The sequence below is a fragment of the Grus americana genome, chromosome Z, assembly GCF_028858705.1.
Source record: "Grus americana isolate bGruAme1 chromosome Z, bGruAme1.mat, whole genome shotgun sequence".
NCBI lineage: Eukaryota > Metazoa > Chordata > Aves > Gruiformes > Gruidae > Grus > Grus americana.
In genome coordinates, this window is record NC_072891.1 from 70,424,871 (window position 1) to 70,446,214 (window position 21,344).

At 43.0% G+C, this 21,344-nt stretch overlaps 1 protein-coding gene across 1 annotated transcript; it reads left to right on the plus strand.

Annotated features, from left to right (window-relative positions):
- Window positions 1–6,244: 6,244 nt before the first annotated feature.
- TMED7 (transmembrane p24 trafficking protein 7) lies at window positions 6,245–15,031 on the plus strand. The gene is made up of 3 exons (XM_054810624.1): window positions 6,245–6,598; window positions 9,460–9,705; window positions 12,092–15,031. The coding sequence occupies exons 1-3, from the start codon at window positions 6,419–6,421 to the stop codon at window positions 12,326–12,328; spliced, it is 663 nt and encodes a 220-aa protein (XP_054666599.1). The 5' UTR covers window positions 6,245–6,418; the 3' UTR covers window positions 12,329–15,031.
- The last annotated feature ends 6,313 nt before the right edge of the window (window positions 15,032–21,344 follow it).

The window sequence follows — 21,344 nt, forward strand, 5'->3', positions numbered from 1 at the left end:
GTTCCCATGTTTCTTCATCTAACTGTGTGTCCCAAAATGCACAATCATGTGTCTGTATCGTGTTCTGCAGAATGGCAAGGCAATTTTACAACAGCTATAAGCTCCTGGGTAGCAGCTTTGTTGTTCTTATTTTCAATCCCACCTGATGTCTGCTTTTGCCCTTAATCTTGTTTTCTTCATTCTTATTCCACCTCAAGCAACACATTTGGTTCTCTTTTCTCATGTGTTATCTACATGTCAGTGTCATGTCTTTTCTATACATGACACTGCTACATGGGTATTTTACATGGATTTATTTAATGATCTTTGCCTAGACTTCACCTGCTACAGGTTGCCACATCCAGGCTTGGACTCTTATTTTTAAACACATTGATAATATATATAAATATTCAATATCTTGTGTTATTTTACCCAAGATTAAGACAGATGGTTTTTTGAATCAACAGACTACACTTGGGTAGCCTGAGTGTGTACCAGATGGGTATCCTTATTCACTTATATGAAATTCTGTATTGCCTCCCTTGGGAAATATTAAGAGTAGCATATTTATTAGAAAGCCAGTCATGCTAAAGGCTTTATTTGTTCAATTGACTGCTGCTTATAAGCAATAATTACAGGATGACAGAAGGTAACAGGCCAACATACTCATTTTTCAGTGCATAACTACAGCCTGGGCATGAATAGCTGGGATTACTATGAATGGGGAAGAGCTATTTAGGTATAAAACAGAAAATAAAAATATATAGAATTATATTGCATAAAGGTGTTCTTGGTCTTTTAAAACCTGTCCATTACTTATGAAGCCACAATATTTCTTAAAATGCTTTAATTAAAACAATATCTGTAGAGAGAATGATATGTTTTATTAGACCACCTCCATACAGTAGTAAAGAGTAGACTATTTTTATTAAGTGTTTTATTGTAAGTACCTTAAATCTGAGTGGATAAAAGTGCACATATGAAAGAACAAGTCTTTCTTTCATTAGGTCAGTGTAACAGCATTAATCAAAATTCAGCCATGACTGGGAGAAAAAACCAAAACAAAAGGTGAGCCACTGGGAAGAGTGCTGGGGGAATGATGCCTGGATTCTTCAAATTCTTCACTGAAAATCTGGCCAGGGCATTGTTTGGGGTTCCTACCTACTTCAATGCAGCCAACCTTTCACTGTCTGTCTCTTTCTGAGTTTTATCAGCCTTCCTCTGCCCTTCACACCGTCCACCGAAGTCCAGGTTCAGCCAGAGAATGGATGGGAACCAGCCTTTCGTACATCCTGAGCCTAAAGAAACTGAATTAGTGGGGAAGGTCCATACTGCCTCACCCCAGCGCTACGTGCTATGTAACAGGGCTGGTGCAGACACCTGTTCCTGGAGAGGACTGGGAGCTGTGAATGTTAATCAGAAATTAATCCCTGCCTGTTGCCAAGAGCAGGCCACGTTTGCCATGGATAACAGAACCCACTGGCATTTCTTCATTCCCTGTGAAAAGCTTTTGCAGGCCCCTGCTCAGGATGCAGATGCTGGTGAGCCTCACGGATGGAGATCTCTGTATGTTATATATAGCGAGTCCCAGGTACCTAAAGTGACATGTGGCTTTCACTACTGAACTGGAAGCATGACCGATGCACAAGCCTTGGGTATTGTAACCCATTCCTTAGAGCTACACCTACATTACGCATGGCCTAGATTGTCACTGTTTGGGGTTTTGGGGTTTTTTTAGCTTTCCTATATCCATTTATCACTGAATTGAAAGAGCCACTTTGAATGTAAGAAAAGCCGAGGCACAGAATGTACCTTTTACAAAAATTGAGAAGCACGAGGGAAAGTTGTTGTGACCAAGAGCTCCCTCTTGTGTATTACAGGAAGAGCAGAAGGTCCCTGTCTGCTGGGTCTCAGCTGGGGGCCGTGCAACACGGGCAGCACCTGTGAAGTGACGGGACCCCGCTGTCGGGGTCCCCGAGCAGAGCCGGGGCACGGGGGAGCCCCCAGCAGTGGCTTGCCGAGCTCACGGCTTAGCTCTGCTTTTTCGTGGCAGGGTGGAAGTACCTTTTGTAACGTAAAAACTTTTTGCAACATTTACAATCATGTTTATTCCACTTATTTGTCTTAAAAAAAACCCAAAGCAAACAAACAAAAAAAAAAACCCAACAAACAAACACACCCTCCCAAAAAAAAGCAAAAAACAAAACAAACAAACAAGCAAAACCCAAACCACACAAACAAACCCCGGCACTGACATTTTGAAACAGATTCGTATTCATTTGAACTTCTTACTTACAAATATTTTTTTTAAATGTTGACAATCAAGGTACTATGTTTCCATGAATACAGGTGCACAAATTCTTCTTGTCAAGAAGAGACAAGAAGACTTGAGACTCTGTAAGAGTGCATGTGGGGTATTTCAGAAGGTAACAAGGGTCACAACTTTCCCAATAATCTCCCTTCTTCCCATTCCCTGACAGCCAATTCCTGGTACTGCAGCAGCTCTCGACCTCTTCCTCTGTGAAGCTGTATATGTGGAAATACAGTAAATGCTTAATTTTGGGTGCAGCTAAATTTGTTTTTTATCTAAAACATTTATTTAAATATGTTATTTTCTTGGGGTGTCCTGTCTGGATGTGCTTTGGCTTTTATGTAATCAATATATAGACAGTAGCACACTCACTTTTTAGACACAAACAAGCTCATTTTGTGTTCACTGCAGTTTTGAAAACATGAGAACAGAGGTTAGAAAATGCACTGAACCTTAAAAGAAAGGATAAATTCAAGCAGTTTTAAGGTCTGGTGATTTTTTCCTCCACAGCATGACTTTGCACAAATCACTCTAGAACTGTGGGATGAAACCATGTTAGTAGTTAGTATACTTGACTGCCCTTCAATTGGTTTGCAGATGCCAAAGTTGTTCAGGGCTAGTTCTTCAAGTATGAAGGACAGAGAAAAGGAAGATTAATTTGTATTATAACCTGACCAGCTTATTTTAGTCATTTTAATCTATCAAAAATTGAGCACTGTACTGGCAAGTAAGCAGGAATCAATATCTGGATATCACTATTCACAGTCATAATATAGTGTCTACTGTTTATGTAAAAATCCATCAAGACAAGCCCAAAGCAAAGATATTTAAAGCTGAGGTACTTAAAATGGTGAAGCTTTATCATATTAGGTGCGTTTGAGCAGCAAAGTAAAGCATACTGTGGAATGTACTTTAAGTGGGAATTAAACGAAAACAGTAAAGTAGATTTTTTAACTGTTATACACAACTAGATTTCTAGAAAGGTTTGAAAGACTAAGAAATTTTATGAAAATGCCTTTCAAAATCTCCAGTTAGGATGATTGCATATTGAAGGACTGTAAAGATGAAGAAGAGCTTTTTGTGGTTTACTATTCAAATAACAGGAAATGTTTTTTCAGTCATAAAAATCTCATTTTATCTGCCTGAAATTACATCCATATCTACAGCTTCTAATATAGGCAAAAGGTCTCTAACTACCTCAGGAGAAAAGATTTGAAACTTATCTCAGCTACTAAGCAGAGATGAAGAAATACAGACACCTGAGTTTCCTCTACTTTGCAGGTTTCTTCAGACTTTTTGCAGCTGCTTCCATGTGTGTTTCTGAAGAAATGAACTGCTTGTACCAGTATGGTTCATTAGTGTTCCTCAGGAGAGCATGTTTTAATTAACGCCTGTGCAAGAAATGCTTGCCGTTTGACAGTTTTAATTTTCCACAGACAGTAAGTGGCAAGATACATTTACGAACTTCAAGTCAAATTAATCTAACGGTAAAATGAATCCTTTCTTCCCCCTAGTCTTTGAATGAGAAGGTAAAAGAAGTAAAAAATCAAGCACAGTAATGAAATTATGTAGCTATGCATGTATGTTTGGGGAAGATTGTAATTCAGAATTCTGCTTGCAAATATTCTGTCATAATAGAGAAAAAATGATAAAGATTTTTCTAAAGCAAGAAGTATGCTGAAGAGCATCTGAAACTGTCTCACCCTAATTAAATAGATTGTCCAGTAGGAAAGAAAGATTCTTCTCTAAAATACATTTATTGAACTTATTTTTGGTTTAACATTCAAATATCACTTATACAGTAAAATAATAAAGATAATGTGAAATTTTATTACTTCACAAACAGAACGGTTACACATAGAGACAGAACAACCTGGTAACAGTAACAGCAGCACCAGCAACCTGGAAAACCAGCAACCTGATTAATTTTTTTATTTCTTGTAAGGATTACCAATTATTAACTGGCTAACTCAAGGAAAATTATAATGAAATCAACAAGTACAAAGACATATGTAATTCTTTTTTTAAAAAGAGGAAAGCTCAGATCCTTAGCTTTATGAATTAATATATAGGTCCATACATCATTTAGGGCATTGGATAATGCTGTGACTGGGGTATTTAGGAAATGGACAAACCAAGCCAGTTTCAAGCTTCAAAAGAAGTACTGATTTTCATAAGCAGTTCATGTTGCTAATAGTTCTTAATTACTATCAGTCATTACCTCTACATACACAAAATTATTATTGCTTAACAATCTATCCCAGATGAGCCATGAGCACACAGCACAGTGGTACTGACGCTACAGAGTTAGTGCTGATGGATGCACTCCTTGATGGTCCTGAGTCACCAGGGCCAAGCTGATCAGGCTTGAGAGGTCCTTGCAGGCAGTTTGCAATCCTTCTTCTTTACTCAGTTAATGTTTTATATTCTCCGTCCCCAATCCAAAAGAAAAGGAAGTCATCTCATCTGCTCTTGATGACTTATTTTGGGGATCAGGACATGTTCTGGGTTTTGCTTATTCTGCAGGTGCCACCAGACACCTTTCTTACCTGCTCTGCAGGATTATCTTGGTTTTACCAGGCATCTTTCCCTTTCTGCTTTGTTGTTTGATGACAGGTTTCCAAATTTCATTTCTTAGGTACAGAAGACTGATTTTGCCTATTTAGCAAGGCTTTAAGAAAATAGCTGGAAAAAGGGAACTAGGAAACCATAAACTGTACAGGATCACTTCAGTTGCTGAAGTGAAATCACAGCGTGAGTCTTCCTGAAATGTATTTCTTGCCACATGAAGGTGATTGGGAACACTCTGCACAGGCATATAGAGTATGTAGTCACCCTGTAGTCACTGATTTAAGTAAAATGGCTGAAGCTGCCTCCTATGGCACAGAAATTTAATCTGCTTTTGAGCTATCTCACTTATCAGCCAATACTTTATTGCAATCTGAAATAAAACTAGTGTGTTTAATTGAAAACAGCAGACATCTGAGGGCCAATTATAGGTGGATGATGTCCACCTCAGAAGTGAGGTAGATATGTGGTAAAGCATCTGCCATCTCACTTTAATCCACACCTGCAAACCTATCAGAGCCTTCAACATATGAATTTTGGGTACCTCTGTCCTGTGAAATCCACAGTCCTCAAAGGCTGAAGCCCAGGCTTCTCATACTGTGCTGAGAATGAAATTCACAGGCTCTGCAAGCCAGCTCAGGAGTGACCTCATTAAGGCTCGAGGGTTACGAAGTGGCATCCCAGTGCGGTGCCTCTTTTGGCATTTCGTACCTGGCGCAGGTCAGCCCCTTTCTGGAGGAACAGAATGGGAAGGCAGACCCACACCTTTACGAGTTCCTTCTGTCTGGGAGATTGGAGACGAGTTTTCTTTTTCCCAGTCTGCCCGATTTACCACAGGACTGAAAATGAATGTAAGGATGGAAGTTATCTTTGATTTCTTCTTTTGAATCTCTTTTACGTTGTAAAAATAACTATTTACTGGAGTACAACTTAAAGCCGACATTCCTGCAATCAGCGTGAGCACTTTAATGAGTATTTTCTCTCTCTGGAGCAATGAATGTTTCATGACTTGTGAGGCAGAAGTCTTCAGATTCATTCCTGTGTATTAGCCCTGACGATCGACAGCACCGAGGTTTGCTTTTCACTGGTGCCCGGCGATTAGAGCCCGCTGTTTCAGCTCTAGATCGCGCCTCATGGGACCACTGAAGACAATGCAACCCCTGGGTGACCGCATTCAGTGGGCGTAGCGCCAAGAGCCTCGACGGGACGGAAGGGCAGGGGAGGAACTCCCGCGGCGCGCGCGACGTGCCCCGCCCCCGCCGGCAACCTCGGCCACGCTTCGGCCACGCCCCTCCCCCGCCCTTGTCCCCGCCCCTTCGCACGCTGCACACCACGTCTGCAAAATCACCCGCGGGAGGGGTACGCTCACCCGGAAGTACCCGTGATGGGCGGCACCGCCCTCCGGGAGCGCTTCCGGGTGGCTGCGCGCTTCCCCGCTCGGCCCCTCCGCCACGCCGGCGCCGCCGCCGCCTCCTCCTCCCGCCGTGCCGCCATCTCCCCGCGTTTCCCCCGCCCCCGGATCGCTCTGCGTCCCCCCTTGTCTTCCCCCCGCGCCCGACGATGCCGCTGCGGGGCTTCCGGGCCGCACGGCCGTGGGGGCGGCTACCGCCGTTGCTCCTGGTGGCGCTGGCGGCCTGCGCGGCGCGGGCCTCTGAGATCACCTTCGAGCTGCCCGACAACGCCAAGCAGTGCTTCTACGAGGAGATCGCCCAGGGCACCAAGTGCACCCTCGAGTTCCAGGTAGCCGGGCGGCTGAGGGCGGCCTCACGGGGAGGCGCCGCCCCGGGCCTGGGCCGCGCCGCGCTGGCGGAGCTGGGCCCCCGCCCGGCCCGCCGCCGGGGAGCGGTGGCTGAGGAGCTTGTGCTGGCGGGGGAGCCTCTCAGTTTCCTTCATTTACTGCGCTCTCTTCGGCTGCTCTGCGTAGTTCCGAGAAGCGCTTGGCGCGGGAGCAGCGGTTGAAGCCAATGCAGTTTCCAGCTCAGCTGAGGAAATGCTACATGCTGTCCTGTACTGTGCAGGAACGGCGGGAGGCGTGAGTTTAGTTCAGAGCTAAGCAAAGCGTATAAAGTTGGCCCTGAAAGGTGGTGGTGTCTTTTGCCCTTATCACTGTCGTGCAGTGGCCCATCTGAACAGCGTGGAGAATACTTAAAGCGCCGCAGCCCAACAAGATGGCGCGAAAGTAATTTCCTCGCGGTTTGTGAAGCATTTGCATGATGAGCATGGTACAACTTAAGGAGTTAGTGCTTCTTATTTCAGAGTGTGGTTCAAACGGGGGTCTTACAGCAAACAGAAAGTGATGGAATAGGTACGCATTACTAGCAAAGTGACACAGGGATATAGCAAGGCAGTAGTCTTACAAAAAAATAAAACATGCAGGCAACTGACATCTTATTGAAAACTGTGGTTAACATGCATGTATTAAGTGAGGCTGCACAGTTTGTCTTACTTTTCCCAGTTTCTAACAGTTTGAACATGTAGGCGTCATGGTAGAGCACGCTGTGCAGCTTTGAGATGTATCAGGCAAGCAGCCATGGCTGTTTTGTTGCCTGTCAGTGTATCAGCAGAGTTTGAACCATTCAGTCTGCCGCTTCAGGTGGTGAAGCTGCTGATAGTATAGCAGCAGCAAGAGAAAGAAGTCATCCTTGATGATGGGAATCACGTTTACCTTTGGGGGCTTTTGAAGGGGCTATGTACTTTTAAGGTTTGACTCTTTGAAGTCTGGTGGGGTTTTTTTTGTTTCTCGGCTGTTGGCCCACCTCTCTGTTTTGGGGAGTGTTGCTGCCAAATATCAGTCCTTGTTGCTCTGTCCTACATGTTCTAGTTTGTTCTTAGATACATCTTTTTTCCCTACCCAAATGTTTCTTGTCCCTGCCTGTTATTTTCATAAAGTTTTTTCTGTCCTTTCTCCCCTGTTTTGAAGTGGATATCATTGGATGTTGCTGTACAGATAAGCCTACTGTTGTCACTTTTGTCAGTGATCAGAACAGGAGTGGCATTGTTAAAAATAAAGTCTGGATTTGACCAACTGCCAGTAGACTGAAGTGCTGTGTGCAGGTCCTTTGCCAGTATGTCTCAAGAGCTGAGAGGAGGCTCACGCAAGCTCCATGGGAAAGAATCCTAGGGGAACTTTAAAGCTGTGGCAAACCTTTACCATGGTTATGTAAACTGGCCCTTTCAGGGTGTGCGATATAACTAAATGTGAGTGACTTTCATGTAATTGATAAAAAGCATACCCCTGTCAAATTCGAGATCATACTTCAAAAATGAGCCATTGTTTCATTATAGAAAATCTTATTTTTGTTTGTCCTTCCAGCCAGGTAAGCATTTCTGTATGAAAATCTCATGTAGATGCAGACACCCAGGGAGAGACATCCGGAGATCCAGACATTCAAAAATTCTTTTGCTCTTTGTATCCTGTCATCACGTTTTTGGGAAAACTGTGAAAATAGTGCTTGCCAACTGAATATTTTTTAAAACTTCTTGTTTATGGAGCAGCTACTGCTCAGATCTTTTGTTATTTCAGTTGTACCATTTATATGATCATTTTAATAACTCGATACCTGAATAAACTGATGTGAGTTCAAATAATACTGCATGAACTGAAGTGCAGATACTCAGATACTATAATATGTCAGTGATTTCTGCACACATATAAAAGGGACATGCCTTTAGATATAAGTATCTTCCTCCTTCAGCATGCTTTGTCTTAAAAGCAAAAAGTTTGGAGCAAGGATTAAGTGTAAAACTACTAGCTTAAGAGTCATCAGAATACCCAAATTATGAATACCTAAGCTACTGATTAGTCTTTCTGGACAGGTGGGATAGCTAGTCTACAGAGCAATATGCCATAGACCAACAGTAATCAAAGCCTGAAAAAAAAACCCCAACCTTGAGTCAATCACATGAAGTTTTGAGTGACATGGAGGCATTATCCGGATGTGGTAGTTATGGGAAGAAATGCTGTGACTAACTGTGCGGAGGGAGCCAGCAGACACCCCCCTACCCGCCCCCCCCCCCCGCCCCCCCCCCCCCCCCCCCCCCCCCCCCCCCCCCGCCCCCATTGCTCTGTTCACAAGCACAAGTGAAGAGCTATGTTGCAATACCTGTTCTACTGGTCGAATGCCATTCCTGCAGCCTAAAGCAGCTTGAGCAAATAGGGTAGTTACACTCTTTTGGCCGTACAGAAAGGAGCCATCTTAATGCATGTCAGCAATCTCTGGCTGAATAAATTCCATGGAGCACTTGTGGATAGAGCAAATGGTTGAGTTGTTACAGTAATGTCTTTGCTGCCCCATCAAGTTTCATCTGCAGCCTTTGCTATTGTACAGTTATTCATAACAAAGTAACTAAAATTGCTCTCATAAAGGATTTGAAAATATAGTTGACATTACATATCCTGAACCTAAAGTATTTTGAATGTCTTGCTTAAGAAAATAATTTTGCAGACTTGCTTTGAAAGATTTTCACATTAATGCATTTTATTTTCAAACATTCATTAAAACAAAAAAAATTGCAGTACCACTTGACAAATTACACTTCTTAGAAGAAATATATAAATGTCTATTTTGTTAAAAAGAAAATTTCTTGCTTTTTGTTTTCAGGTGATCACTGGAGGCCATTATGATGTTGACTGTCGGTTGGAAGATCCTGATGGCATTGTATTGTACAAAGAGATGAAGAAACAATATGATAGCTTCACGTTTACTGCATCCAGAAATGGAACATACAAATTCTGCTTCAGCAACGAATTCTCTACTTTCACACACAAAACTGTGTACTTTGATTTCCAGGTTGGAGAAGATCCACCACTATTTCCTAGTGAGAACAGAGTAACTGCACTTACCCAGGTAAAATCCTATTGTGTTTGACAGCAGGTGGAGGCGATGTTTTTTCAAGTTCAGCTGCATTAGATATCTATATCACTTTTGAAAATCAATGGACTGGAGCTTTTAAAATAATCCGAATTACTACAAATAAGCTTTCTTTCTTAAGATACGATTTATAGAACACAGAGCAGAGCTGAGGAGGAATCACCAAGTGCTTAAGAGAAAATTAAGGTAGTAACTTAAACTCTAGGGCACTGTTTTATTTTTGTGTGTGTGCGCGTTGAGGGAACTTCCTTTTAATACCATGGTTCTGTGCCTCTTGAAGTGTGGATTTCACAAACTGTAAATATTGGTGGATCAGGGTTTTCAAAATTTCAAACTTTGGAGAAACTTTGAGAATTGCTTTTATATTTAAAATGGTAGAGTCCTTTTTGAGGGAGACTTAAGTTGACCTCTCATGTAACTACCATTTTTAAAATGGAGAAGAAAATTCTGGCAAAATAAACAAGTGAACAAAATCAGCCATATTTAGCTGGCTTCTAGATATTTGTCCTTTATAAGACACTACAAAGTGTCAGAGCATTATTATTATATTCTCAGGATTTTAAGGTTTTGTACCACCCCTACCCAATCTAAATCTATTAAAACTTCCCTTGGAACACTTGCTTCATGAATACCCACTAATGTTCTCACATTATAACCATCACCAAACCTTGCTTTAAACAACCATTGAAGAATGCTGGCCATGGTCACTATTTTGTTAGTCTGGACTCAGTGGTATATGTACTGCTTCCCAAATGGCAATCTCACTTGAATTCATCTCACATAAAGCTGCAGTAGCTGAGATCTGTAGTGAGTAGATGGCTTGCTGTTAATTCAGCTACAGCTCTGTCTTGTTGCTCTTCTGCTCTGCTTTATTTTGTATTCTGATTCTTGATCTTTCCATATCTTTTCCTTACTTTAGTCTTCATTCTGTTCATTCTGTGTGTTCTGTTAGATCTGTTTTTTCTTTTGCTATCTTGGCATCAGCAGAGGGATTTTGAGAACACAGAACTTGGGGTTCCTGGGTGTAGCATCTCTGCAGCACCTTGCAGCCTGTGGGAGAAGACATACAAAAGAATTGTTCATGACTGGGTTGTAGCGTACACAATGCAAATAAGGTATTTGGGAAGAGGAAAGTTAATTTTCAGAGCACAGCACATCTTTGGTAAGAAGGTTCTTATTGCAGTTTTCTTGAGGCTTGTATCATGACCAGATTTGGCCAGCCTTTCGCAGTAAAAGGTAAATCCCTAAAACCAGAGTGACTTTGTGTTTAAATCCCTTGTGCAGACTAGGAGAGCTCTATAATTTATCAGTGACACCAATGGCAGAACTGAGTTTGGAAAACCTCTTCCTGAATTTTGTTGAGAAGAATATCTTAGACTTGTTGAAATACCTGTCTTAAAAGTCATCAACTTGAAAAGATGGTTAGACACAGATATAAGTAACTGAGAGTGGTCTTATCAGGGTGTTAAACATTTCCTTTTATGATAGGTTGTGCTGTTTGATCTTTAGGAAATAGTAATTTTAAGCCCTAAACCAGAAAAAACAATCTGTGACTACAAATAAAGTATTTTGAAGATCTATTGATTAATCTTTTGGTGATCAGTAAGGGGTACTGACTTTTACTTACAGAAGATAAACTGAAAGTGGAAGAAATTTATGTGAAATATTATCTAGGGCTTGGAAAACTGGTAATACTTTTTTTAAAATGAAAAATTACAGTGAAATTGGGCAATTTGTTCAGTATTTGTTACATGTTTGTTATGGAGCATTCAGTAACACTGAAAGGTAACAGAATTGTCCTTTCTCTAACCACTTTTTGTGTATGTGACTAAGAGAAGGGTCTCTTGCCAAAATAACATGTTGAGTTCAGTAATGTAGATTTTTAGAATGTTGTACCACTTGGGTGAGAATTATGCAATGAAGAATGTCACACTTGTAAAACACAGAAGCATTTAATATATAGTGTGTGCATCTTAATGTTATAAGCAACTGTTTGTTTTCCTGGTATGTGTGGAATTAACAATGCGGAGATCATTGACATTTCAAAAGTGTTTCTAATGTTTGTTTTGCACCCAAATATACATAAATTTAAGATTTGTGTAGTCATTTTCAGAGCCCATTGCTTTATATTAGATCTGTAGTTTCACATGCTTCTGTATTTACTAGTCTGTTGCATACCTGTGAATAGAGTTTGATCAATTTTACTGCATTTACAGTATTTCCGTCTGACAACAGACTAAGTTAATCCTTAGCTTGCAAAGTTACACGAATCTTAATTTTTAAATATCAAATCACAAAACTTCTCAGAAAAAGTAGTAGAAGGGTTCTTAATTCAGTGGTGTGTATTCGTTTGCTTCTCTAGATGGAGTCTGCGTGTGTTTCAATTCATGAAGCTTTGAAGTCTGTCATCGATTACCAGACTCACTTCCGCTTGAGGGAAGCACAGGGCCGCAGCAGAGCTGAGGATTTAAACACGAGGGTGGCTTACTGGTCAATAGGGGAAGCAATCATTCTTCTTGTCGTTAGTATCGGGCAGGTATTTCTCCTCAAAAGCTTCTTCTCGGATAAAAGAACCACAACAACCCGTGTTGGTTCATAACTGGTAGTGGTAATACTTCAGGTCATTGTGTGCTACTCATCTGTAACAATTACTGTTCTCCAATTAATTGCAGGTACAAAGGATCTGAATATATGCAACATTCAAATGTGTCTACCCCTCATCCCTTTAAAAATCACAAAACAGACGCAAAATGTTATGAAAAAGATACATGATTTGAAATATTTTTAAAATACTTTGGAACTCAAGTTTTTTCTGATTCCTGTATCAAATATCTGGCAGCGACCAGCCTCTCTTAATTTCTACTGATTTTAGTCTGAACTAAGTTTGATTTTTACCGGTAAGGTTAGCCATCTGCAGTATAACACCTTAAAATAACCCAACAGTCTAGTGTCTGATATGAGAACCAATAGATATGAACATTTGATTTGATTTAAATTTTCAGGCTGAATATATCGGATTATGAAAAGACAAATGTGATGAACTGTAGTGCACTGTTTTGATTTGCTGTTAAAAAAATAATCCAATGATACCCCTTGCTTATCTGTAGAATTGTTGTAAGCTTGGCACTACTACATCATGGTGCAAATTCTCCATCAGCCTGGTAATTCTCCACCCTCAAAACTTGCTAATTTTTATGCTTGAGTATGTTTACTTAAACATACATTCTTCTGTATTAAAATAAATGCATTTCCTCTTTCACAATGTTTGTTTTACTGAACAAATTGTAAGCTGAGACTACTCAGGAAATCCACTTTCTGCATTCAAAAATCCCAAACTCCAAGTTTTTTTAAAAAGCATGCAATAAAATAGGGAACCTTGTAACTTTGTCACTGAAATTGTACGGTTTCTGTACTCATCTATGCTGCTGCTGCTTTTTGGATTTAAGACCAGAAGTAGCTTGGTTTGTTAAGCAGCACAGCGCCAGCACTGGACGAGGTTGTATTATGTGGTAGGCACATACAAAGCCTTTTACTAAATTGTTATCCTATTAAGAGGCCAATTTGATATTGATACTGCATTGCACGAATGCTGTAAATTTTACGTTCCTGTATGTGGTGCACTGATACTTGATGGCCTTGTGCATCTAGTTGCCACTCTTTTTTGCTAGTGGTCAGGAAATGTTTAAAATATTTCAGGTTATCTTTTTGGTAGAGTTATAGTTACATTGTTTCCACTGCTCATGTCTTTAGTAGCTTATGTACTGTAAAGTCTTGTTTTATTTGTATGTGGAAGGTAGAAAATGCATGTACCCACATAGAGCTTGAATTGAGCTGGTCATAATAAGGTTAAACTTCAAATGGCTCTGGAGGAATGAGTAGACTGACCAATTCTTAAGTGCACACAAACTGAACTAAGGTGAAAAAATTTGTCGTATATTACTGGCTAATTTGAAAGATGCTTCTTACTTCTCAGCAAGCAGAGAAAGAATGCTAAGCCCTTATTAATTGCCTGTATTATGTCTAGCAAAAAATTGAAGTTACGTGTACAGGTGACACTTGGGCAGTCTGAAGACTTGATCTAAGATGACTTGATTTTAAATCTTGTAATGGCTGAAAAAGTAAACAACAGTGCACCTACTTTATGTTGTGAACTGAATGATTGCTCTTTTGGAAACTGAAGAAAAAACTCAGCTCAAAAATTATTTATAATGTCACTGGGGTGACATTAAAAAGCTTAATGTATGTAAAATGCAGGATTATATATAATGTTTTTCTATCCCGTACTGAATTGCAAATACTGCAGTCCCATTCCGGGATGCAAACTTCCCAGATTTATACTTAGAAATATCAGAAAACAAAAAAATAGTGCTTTCTTCTTATGATACAAATCTGTGCCTGCACACAATATTCTTGATTGTACCTATATGCTTTATTCTTGTGTTTGAGCAGCTGATATTCAGTACTTTTTGTGCTGCATTGCACACAGTAATGAAGCAAGTGGTACACTTTGAGTGCAAGTGTTGGATGAAAACATGATTTGATTTTGATAGTGTCCACTACTATCTTCTGGAGTTTGAATATCACTTGTGTAGCTTTAATCACAGCAAAAGTGTTTGTTTTAAAGATTGAAACATGTTGGTTTTTTTTTCCACTGAGTTGTTCTGTGTGCTGTCAAAATTGGTGAACAATGGGATAAAACAGATAGTGGTCAGCCATCACGTACGTGTCTATTCTTTCGTAATGTTTGAATGTGTGAAGTGGGACTGTTCAGCTCAGTATTGCTCCCACTGCAGAGGTTTAGTGGACTTGACTTTTGCATTGAATTTAGATATTCGAACCAATCCTCTGGTATCCTGCTGCATAATATGCAGCAATAGCTTAAAATGCCTTTATTTTTGTGTTATTAAAAACATGGCACAAATACACGTTTAAACATAGCTGTATATAGTTTTTAAAATAAGTGACTGAATAGGATATAATAAAACACATGCTAACACGCAGTGGGTGAAGAAATGCATTGTGACTTTTGGTTAAAGCTGCGTCTCTTTAATATATGAAAAGAATTGTTTGGTTAATGGCGGGAGACATAAGTAAACACTCTGCGTTAAAGGGGATATAACTGTGTTTTTAATTGCTAATGGCCCTGGGTTTCAGCTATTCCTTGGATGTTTTATGTTTACAGAACTTTTCATGTCCTGAAATGTCAGTTCTTGTGTTAGTTTTGGGGGGGAAGTTTAGTTTGAATAAAACAAAAAGCAGACCCTGTGAATATTGTATGGGAAAATAAAAATTAATATATGAATATGGTCTGATTGTTTTGTTTGCCTATGGAAGTGGGGAGCATTATTCTTCAGAAAAGCTTTGAATAATGATTTGAGTAGTCGACACATTACAGTTAATCTACCACCTGACGCTTGATCATTACTTCTATTGCTGTACATCAAGAAGTGCTGTTCATAATGAGCTGTGCTTTCAGGTCACTGGAAGAACTCAAGTTTCAGCAAGATAGTGTGGTTTCTGGCTCTTTGCTCAGCACATTAGCAGTGCAGGCACTAGTAGTCATAAATCTGTTCCTGTTGGAGTGGAATTCAAAGTAATTGACTGCAGATGCCAGGCATGATTTGGAATCTACTGTATCTTTTCACATTAATTCTGTAGACGCAAGGTAAGTGTGGGATGAGCTAGATAGGTGCATCCAATTAGTGTTGTCTAATGATGGAATATAAATTTCAAATATTATGTAGTAACTGTGATTTGAGATACATTCTGTAGCTTCTTGCTGAATCTTAGCACCTACCATTTAAGTTTTAAAAACAAGATAGAGTAGGCATCATTGCTTTGTGTGGACACCTTCCAAAATGGCTTTTTCTTCCTGTTTATGTCTTCTCTTGTGTCAGTTGCTGTACATTCAAAAATTTTCAAGAATATTTACAGTAATTGGATTAAAAAAAGCTTTTGTCTAGAAGTATGGTTAAGTTCTTATCTTTCAGTGATGTGTTACTGCATACTGGCTTCAGTTGGAATAGAGTTAATTTTCTTCCCAGCAGCGCGTATAGTGCTGTGTTTTGGATTTAGGATGAGAATGTGGATAACACATGGGTGTTTTGGTTGTTGCTGGCAATGGTTACACCAAATGAAGGACTTTCTGGCTTCTCATAGCCAGCCAGGAGGCGGGGGGTGCACAAGAAGCTGGAACGGGACACAGCTGGGACAGCTGACCCCAGCTGACCAAAGCATGTAACCTGGGAGAAAGCTGGCTGGGAGTTGGAACTGTGGCTCGGGAACTAGCTGGGCATTGGTGGTCAGTGGGTGGTGAGCAATTGCGCTGTGCATCACTTGTTTGGTATATTCTTTTCTCATCATCATTATTATTATTTCGCTTTTCTGTCCTACTAAACTGTCTTTATCTCAACCCATGATTTTTACTTGCCCCCCCCCCTTCCCAATTTTCTTCCCCATCCCACTGCGGAGGAGGGGAGAGAGTGAACAGCTCTGTGGTTGCTTTAGCTGCCTGCTGGGTTAAACCAGGACAGTCTTATTGGCTCCCAACATGGGGCATGAAGGGTTGCGATAAAGACAGATCTGACCAGAGCATGTCAGTCGCCAAAGAGTGCAGCTTCAGTGCCGGCCCGACCCACAGCGGAGCAGCAGATCTGGGTGCGCAGGGTTTTTCCTGACTTTCCAGAGGCAGGGAAATGCCAGGGAGGCAGAAGAGACCCACCACAAGCCAGCTGCCCTTGCGGGAACCACTGACGAGACCTGGGTGTTGCCAAAGCAATGGCGCCAACCCCAAAGCCTATAAAAAGCAGCCTAGGGAGTGCTAGTGACCCAGAGTGTGGTGAACAGAGAGGGCAAACAGAGCATGGGATGTCAGTTTGCACGGCAGTTTGCGCAGGCAGGGCGTGCGAGTAGGGCCTAGTCACTCTACCTGCTCAAGAGGGGAGTCCGTTGGTGATCATCATCCTCTCACAGAAGGAGTTTAGCCATGGTACTCACCCGGCAGAAAGCTCTAACCTTTGTGCTCGCCAGAAGGCACGTGGCAACCCAGACAGAGCTGCCACAGAAGCATTCAGCCACCCAGCTCTCAGGCTGCAGGGAGTGTCTGAGCTTGGCACTGGCAGGGAAGGGCGGTGGTGAGATTGGCTGCATGAGGTGTGACCAGGTGGATGATCTGCTCAGCCTGTGGCAGAACTACGTGAAGAAATGGAAAGGTTAAGGAGCATCAGAGAGGCTGAGAAAGAGATAGACTGGTGGAGCCAAGCTCTGCCCTCCCCGAGACAGAAACAGGGACAACTAACAGACAAAAACCAAGGTGAAGGGGACCCTGTATCCTCCCCTTGCCAGGCAGAAGGCAGTAGCCTCAAAGGGAGGAGTGAATGGAAGCAAGTTCATGCTTGGCATGGCAGACAAACCTTCTCATCCTCGCCCACCTTGCCTTCCCACGTACCCCTGTACAACAGGTATGAGTCTCTGGCTGTGGAAGGCCACTCAAAGGACGATATGGATGATAGCCAAGCTACACCAGAGGTAGCACCTAGGCCAGAAAGGCTTGCACCTCATGTTGTGACCACCCTCACAAAGAAGAAAAGTTGGGTTATAGTTGTAGGGGACTCCCTTCTGAGGGGTACAGAGGGCCCAATATGCAGGGTGGACCCTGCTCTCAGAGAAGTCTGCTGCCTCCCTGGGGCCTGTGTTAAGGACTTTACGAGGAAACTCCCCAGCCTGGTATGGCCCTCTATTACCCACTGCTGCTCCTCCATGAGGGTGGGGATGAAGCAGAGACACGTAATACAAAAGCAATCAAAAGGGACTTCAGGCTGTTGGGACAGTCACTGAAGGAATCTGGAGCACAGGTAATATTTTCCTCCCTCCTTCCAGTTGGGCAGCGACATTGTGAGGAACAGGCAGACGCAGTCCATAAACGCATGGCTCCGTGGCTGGTGTCAACGCCACAACTTTGGGTTCTTTGACAATGGGGCAGCCTACACGGCACCAGGCCTGATGAACCCTGATGGGATTCATCTCTCTAAAAGGGGGAAGAGGATCTTTGCCCAGGAACTAGCAGGGCTCATCAACAGAGCTTTAAACTAGGCTCGAAGGGGGAGGGGGATAACATCAGGCTTGCCAGCAACATGTTGTGGGATGATGTGCTCAGGTTGGAGGGAGGGAGTGCTGGTGAGGGCCCTCAGCCTACTGCTCAGACTCATGCTGGACACAGGGCAGCATGCTCAAAGCCTACAGCAGATGAGCCAGGGGCTCCAGATGCAATGGGAACCAACTGGGAAACACTGGGAGAATACATAAAAAGAATTCCAACCACTCCAGCCAGTAAGTCAGCTTCATCGGGGACACAACTGAAATGCCTCTACACGAATGCACGGGTGCAAGGGTGGAAGCAAGGGCAGGTAGCCTGGGAGGAATATGGAGAAACTCTCCAAGCAGCCAGGGATCAGGCTAGGAAAGCCAAAGCCCTGGTAGAATTAAATCCAGCCAGGGATGTTAAGGCCAACAAGAAAAGTTTCTATAGGTATGTTAGTGATAAAAGGAGGACAAGGGAATACGTGGATCCCCACCAGAATGAAACAGGCAACCTGATTACCCAGGATATGGAGAAGGCTGAGGTACTCAGTCTTCACTGGCAAGTGCTTGAGCCACACTGCCCAGGTCACAGAAGGCAAAGGCAGGGACTGGGAGAATGAAGAACTGCCCACTGTAGAAGATCGGATTCGAGACCATCTAAGGAACCTGGAGGTGCACAAGTCCATGGGACCTGATGAGATGCATCCACAGGTCCTGAGGGAACTGACAGATGAAGTGGCCAGGCTACTCTCATATTTGAGAAGTCCTGGCAGTCCAGCGAAGTTCCCACTGACTGGAAAATGGGGAAACAAACCCCCCATTTTTAAGAAGGGAAAAAAGGAAGACCCAGGAAACTACAGGCCAGTCAGTCTCACCTCCGTGCCTGGCAAGATCATGGAGCAGATCCTCCTGGAGACTGCACTCAGGCACATGGAAGATAAGGAGGTGATTGGTGACAGCCAACAGGGCAAATTGCGCCTGACAAACTTGGTGGCCTTCTATGATGGAGTTACAGCATTGGTGGACAAAGGAAAAATGACAGACATATCTACCTGGACTTGTGCAAGGCATTTGACACTGTCCCGCATGACATCCTTGTCTCTAAACTGGAGAGACACAGATTCGATGGATGGACCACTCGGTGGATAAGGAATAGTCACACTCAAAGAGTTGTGATCAATGGCTCAATGTCCAAGTGGAGACCAGTGATGAGTGCCATTCCTAGGGGTTGTTACTGGGACTGGCACTGTTCAACATCTTCTTCGGCGACATGGACAGCGGGATCGAGTGCACCCTCAGCAGGTTTGCCGACAACACCAAGCTGTGTGGTTGGGGTCGACATGCTGGAGGGAAGGGATGCTATCCAGAGGGACCTTGACAGGCTGGAGAGGTGGGCCCGTGCAAACCGCATGAAGTTCAACAAGGCCAAGTACAAGGTCCTGCACGTGGGTCGGCGCAATCCCAAGCACAACTACAGGCTGTGTGGAGAATGGATCGAGAGCAGCCCTGAGGACAAGTACTTGGGGGTGTGGATTGATGAAAAGCTCAACATGAGCCGGCAGTGTGCGCTTGCAGCCCAGAAAGCCAACCATGTCCTGGGCTGCATCAAAAACAGTGTGACCAGCAGGTTGAGGGAGGGGATTCTGCCCCTCTACTCTGCTCTGGTGAGACACCCCTGGCAGTACTGCACCCAGCTCTGGGGGCCCCAGTACAAGAAAGACATGGAGCTGTTGGAGTGAGTCCAGAGGAGGGCCACGAAGTTGATCAGAGGGCTGGAGCACCTCTGCTATGAGGACAGGCTGAGAGAGTTGGGGTTGTTCAGCCTGGAAAAGAGAAGGCTCCGGGGAGATCTAATTGCGGCCTTCCAGTACCTGAAGGGGCCTACAGGAAAGCTGGTGAGGGACTGTTTAGCAGGGAGTGTAGTGACAGGACAAGGGGGAATGGGTTTCAGCTGAAGGAGGGTAGATCTAGATTAGATATTAGGAAGAAATTCTTTACTGTGAGGGTGGTGAGGCACTGGCACAGGTTGCCCAGAGAGGTTGTGGATGCCCCCTCCCTGGCAGTGTTCAAGGCCAGGTTGGATGAGGCTTTGGGCAATGTGGTCTAGTGGAGGGTGTGCCTGTCCATGGCAGGGGGATTGGAACTAGATGGTCTTTGAGGTGCCTTCCAACCCAAACCATTCTATGATTCTATAAAACAAATTTGTTATAAGCATGCATTATATTAATTTAATAGTCACTGGTCATAAAGTTGATTTATTTGCTCTTAGAGTTGTTGTGGTTGTTTGCCCAGTTGTGTTATGTAACATCTTGCTTGCCATATATATTCCCTGTGATGCTCTTTATCATCTCTGGGACCTGGATTAAGGTTATTATTTTGCTGTACTATGTATGTAGCACTGGATTATGATGTGATAAAATTACTGGTCATGAGACTAATCTGGTATTTGTACTCAGCATTACTGTCATCTCCATACTTCAGGAGCCATCTCATGGAAACTGTCAATAATTACACTCTTTACCTTTCTCCTTGGAGAGCCAATCTGTGGGCGAGACAAGGAGAGACACTTGCCTTCACTCCTTCACCTTCCCTTTCTCCTCCAGGCCAGTTACAACAGCTCTTAAGAATGTTGAATATCCTTGGGATGTTCAAAATAGCTTGTTCCTATTGCTATGCCTCCTGAATGTGTTTCAGGTCTTGTTTAGGGTTAAACAATGATTTAAGAATACCACCCAGAGATCTGCCCCGAGGCTGGATAGTCATGGGCAGCAAGGCATATGGGAGAATATGGTCAAGTGCCTGGGGCAGTGGGCACCTCCAGTGTTTTGGAACTTCATCCCTGAACAATTGCAGAATCCTGAAAAACTGGTAGAATATTTCAAAAAAAGTATGCTGTCACCCTGGCAATTCCAGAGAGACGCAAATCACTGCAACATGCTGGGGCCTGGCCCATGCCTACCGAGCTCTGTTCAACACTATTCAGTACCCTCAAAGGGAAGAGGAGATCTCTGAATCTGATGACAAATTGACAGGCACTGTGGCTACTCCAACCCTGGCAACAGGCACTGCAGCTGAACCAGAGAACCACTTTGTGCCATATCAGTCACCCCTATACACAAGAAGAAATATTTGAAATGAAAATCAGCTTGTTTAGTAAGGGAAGAAAATCTTACTAAGGGAAGAAGTGGATGAGGCAGACTACTGCAAAGCAGGGTCATCAGGAGAACAGGAGGAAGAGGCAGAACCAGAGGTAATCACCTGATCCCTGTCCCTGAGTGAGCTGTGAGATATGCGAAAAGATTTCAGCCGGCATCCAGGAGAGCACATAGTTATCTGGCTGCTCTGATGCTGCGATAATGGGGCCAGTAGCCTGGAATTAGAGGGTAGGGAAGCCAGGATCCCTTTCCAAGGAAGGAGGCATTGACAAGGTGATGGGAAAAGGGATGCAAGCCCTCAGCCTCTGGAGGTGACTCTTGTCAGGTGTGAGGGAAAAGTATTGTTATATGTCACCCAGACAAGTGGGTCACCATGGAGAG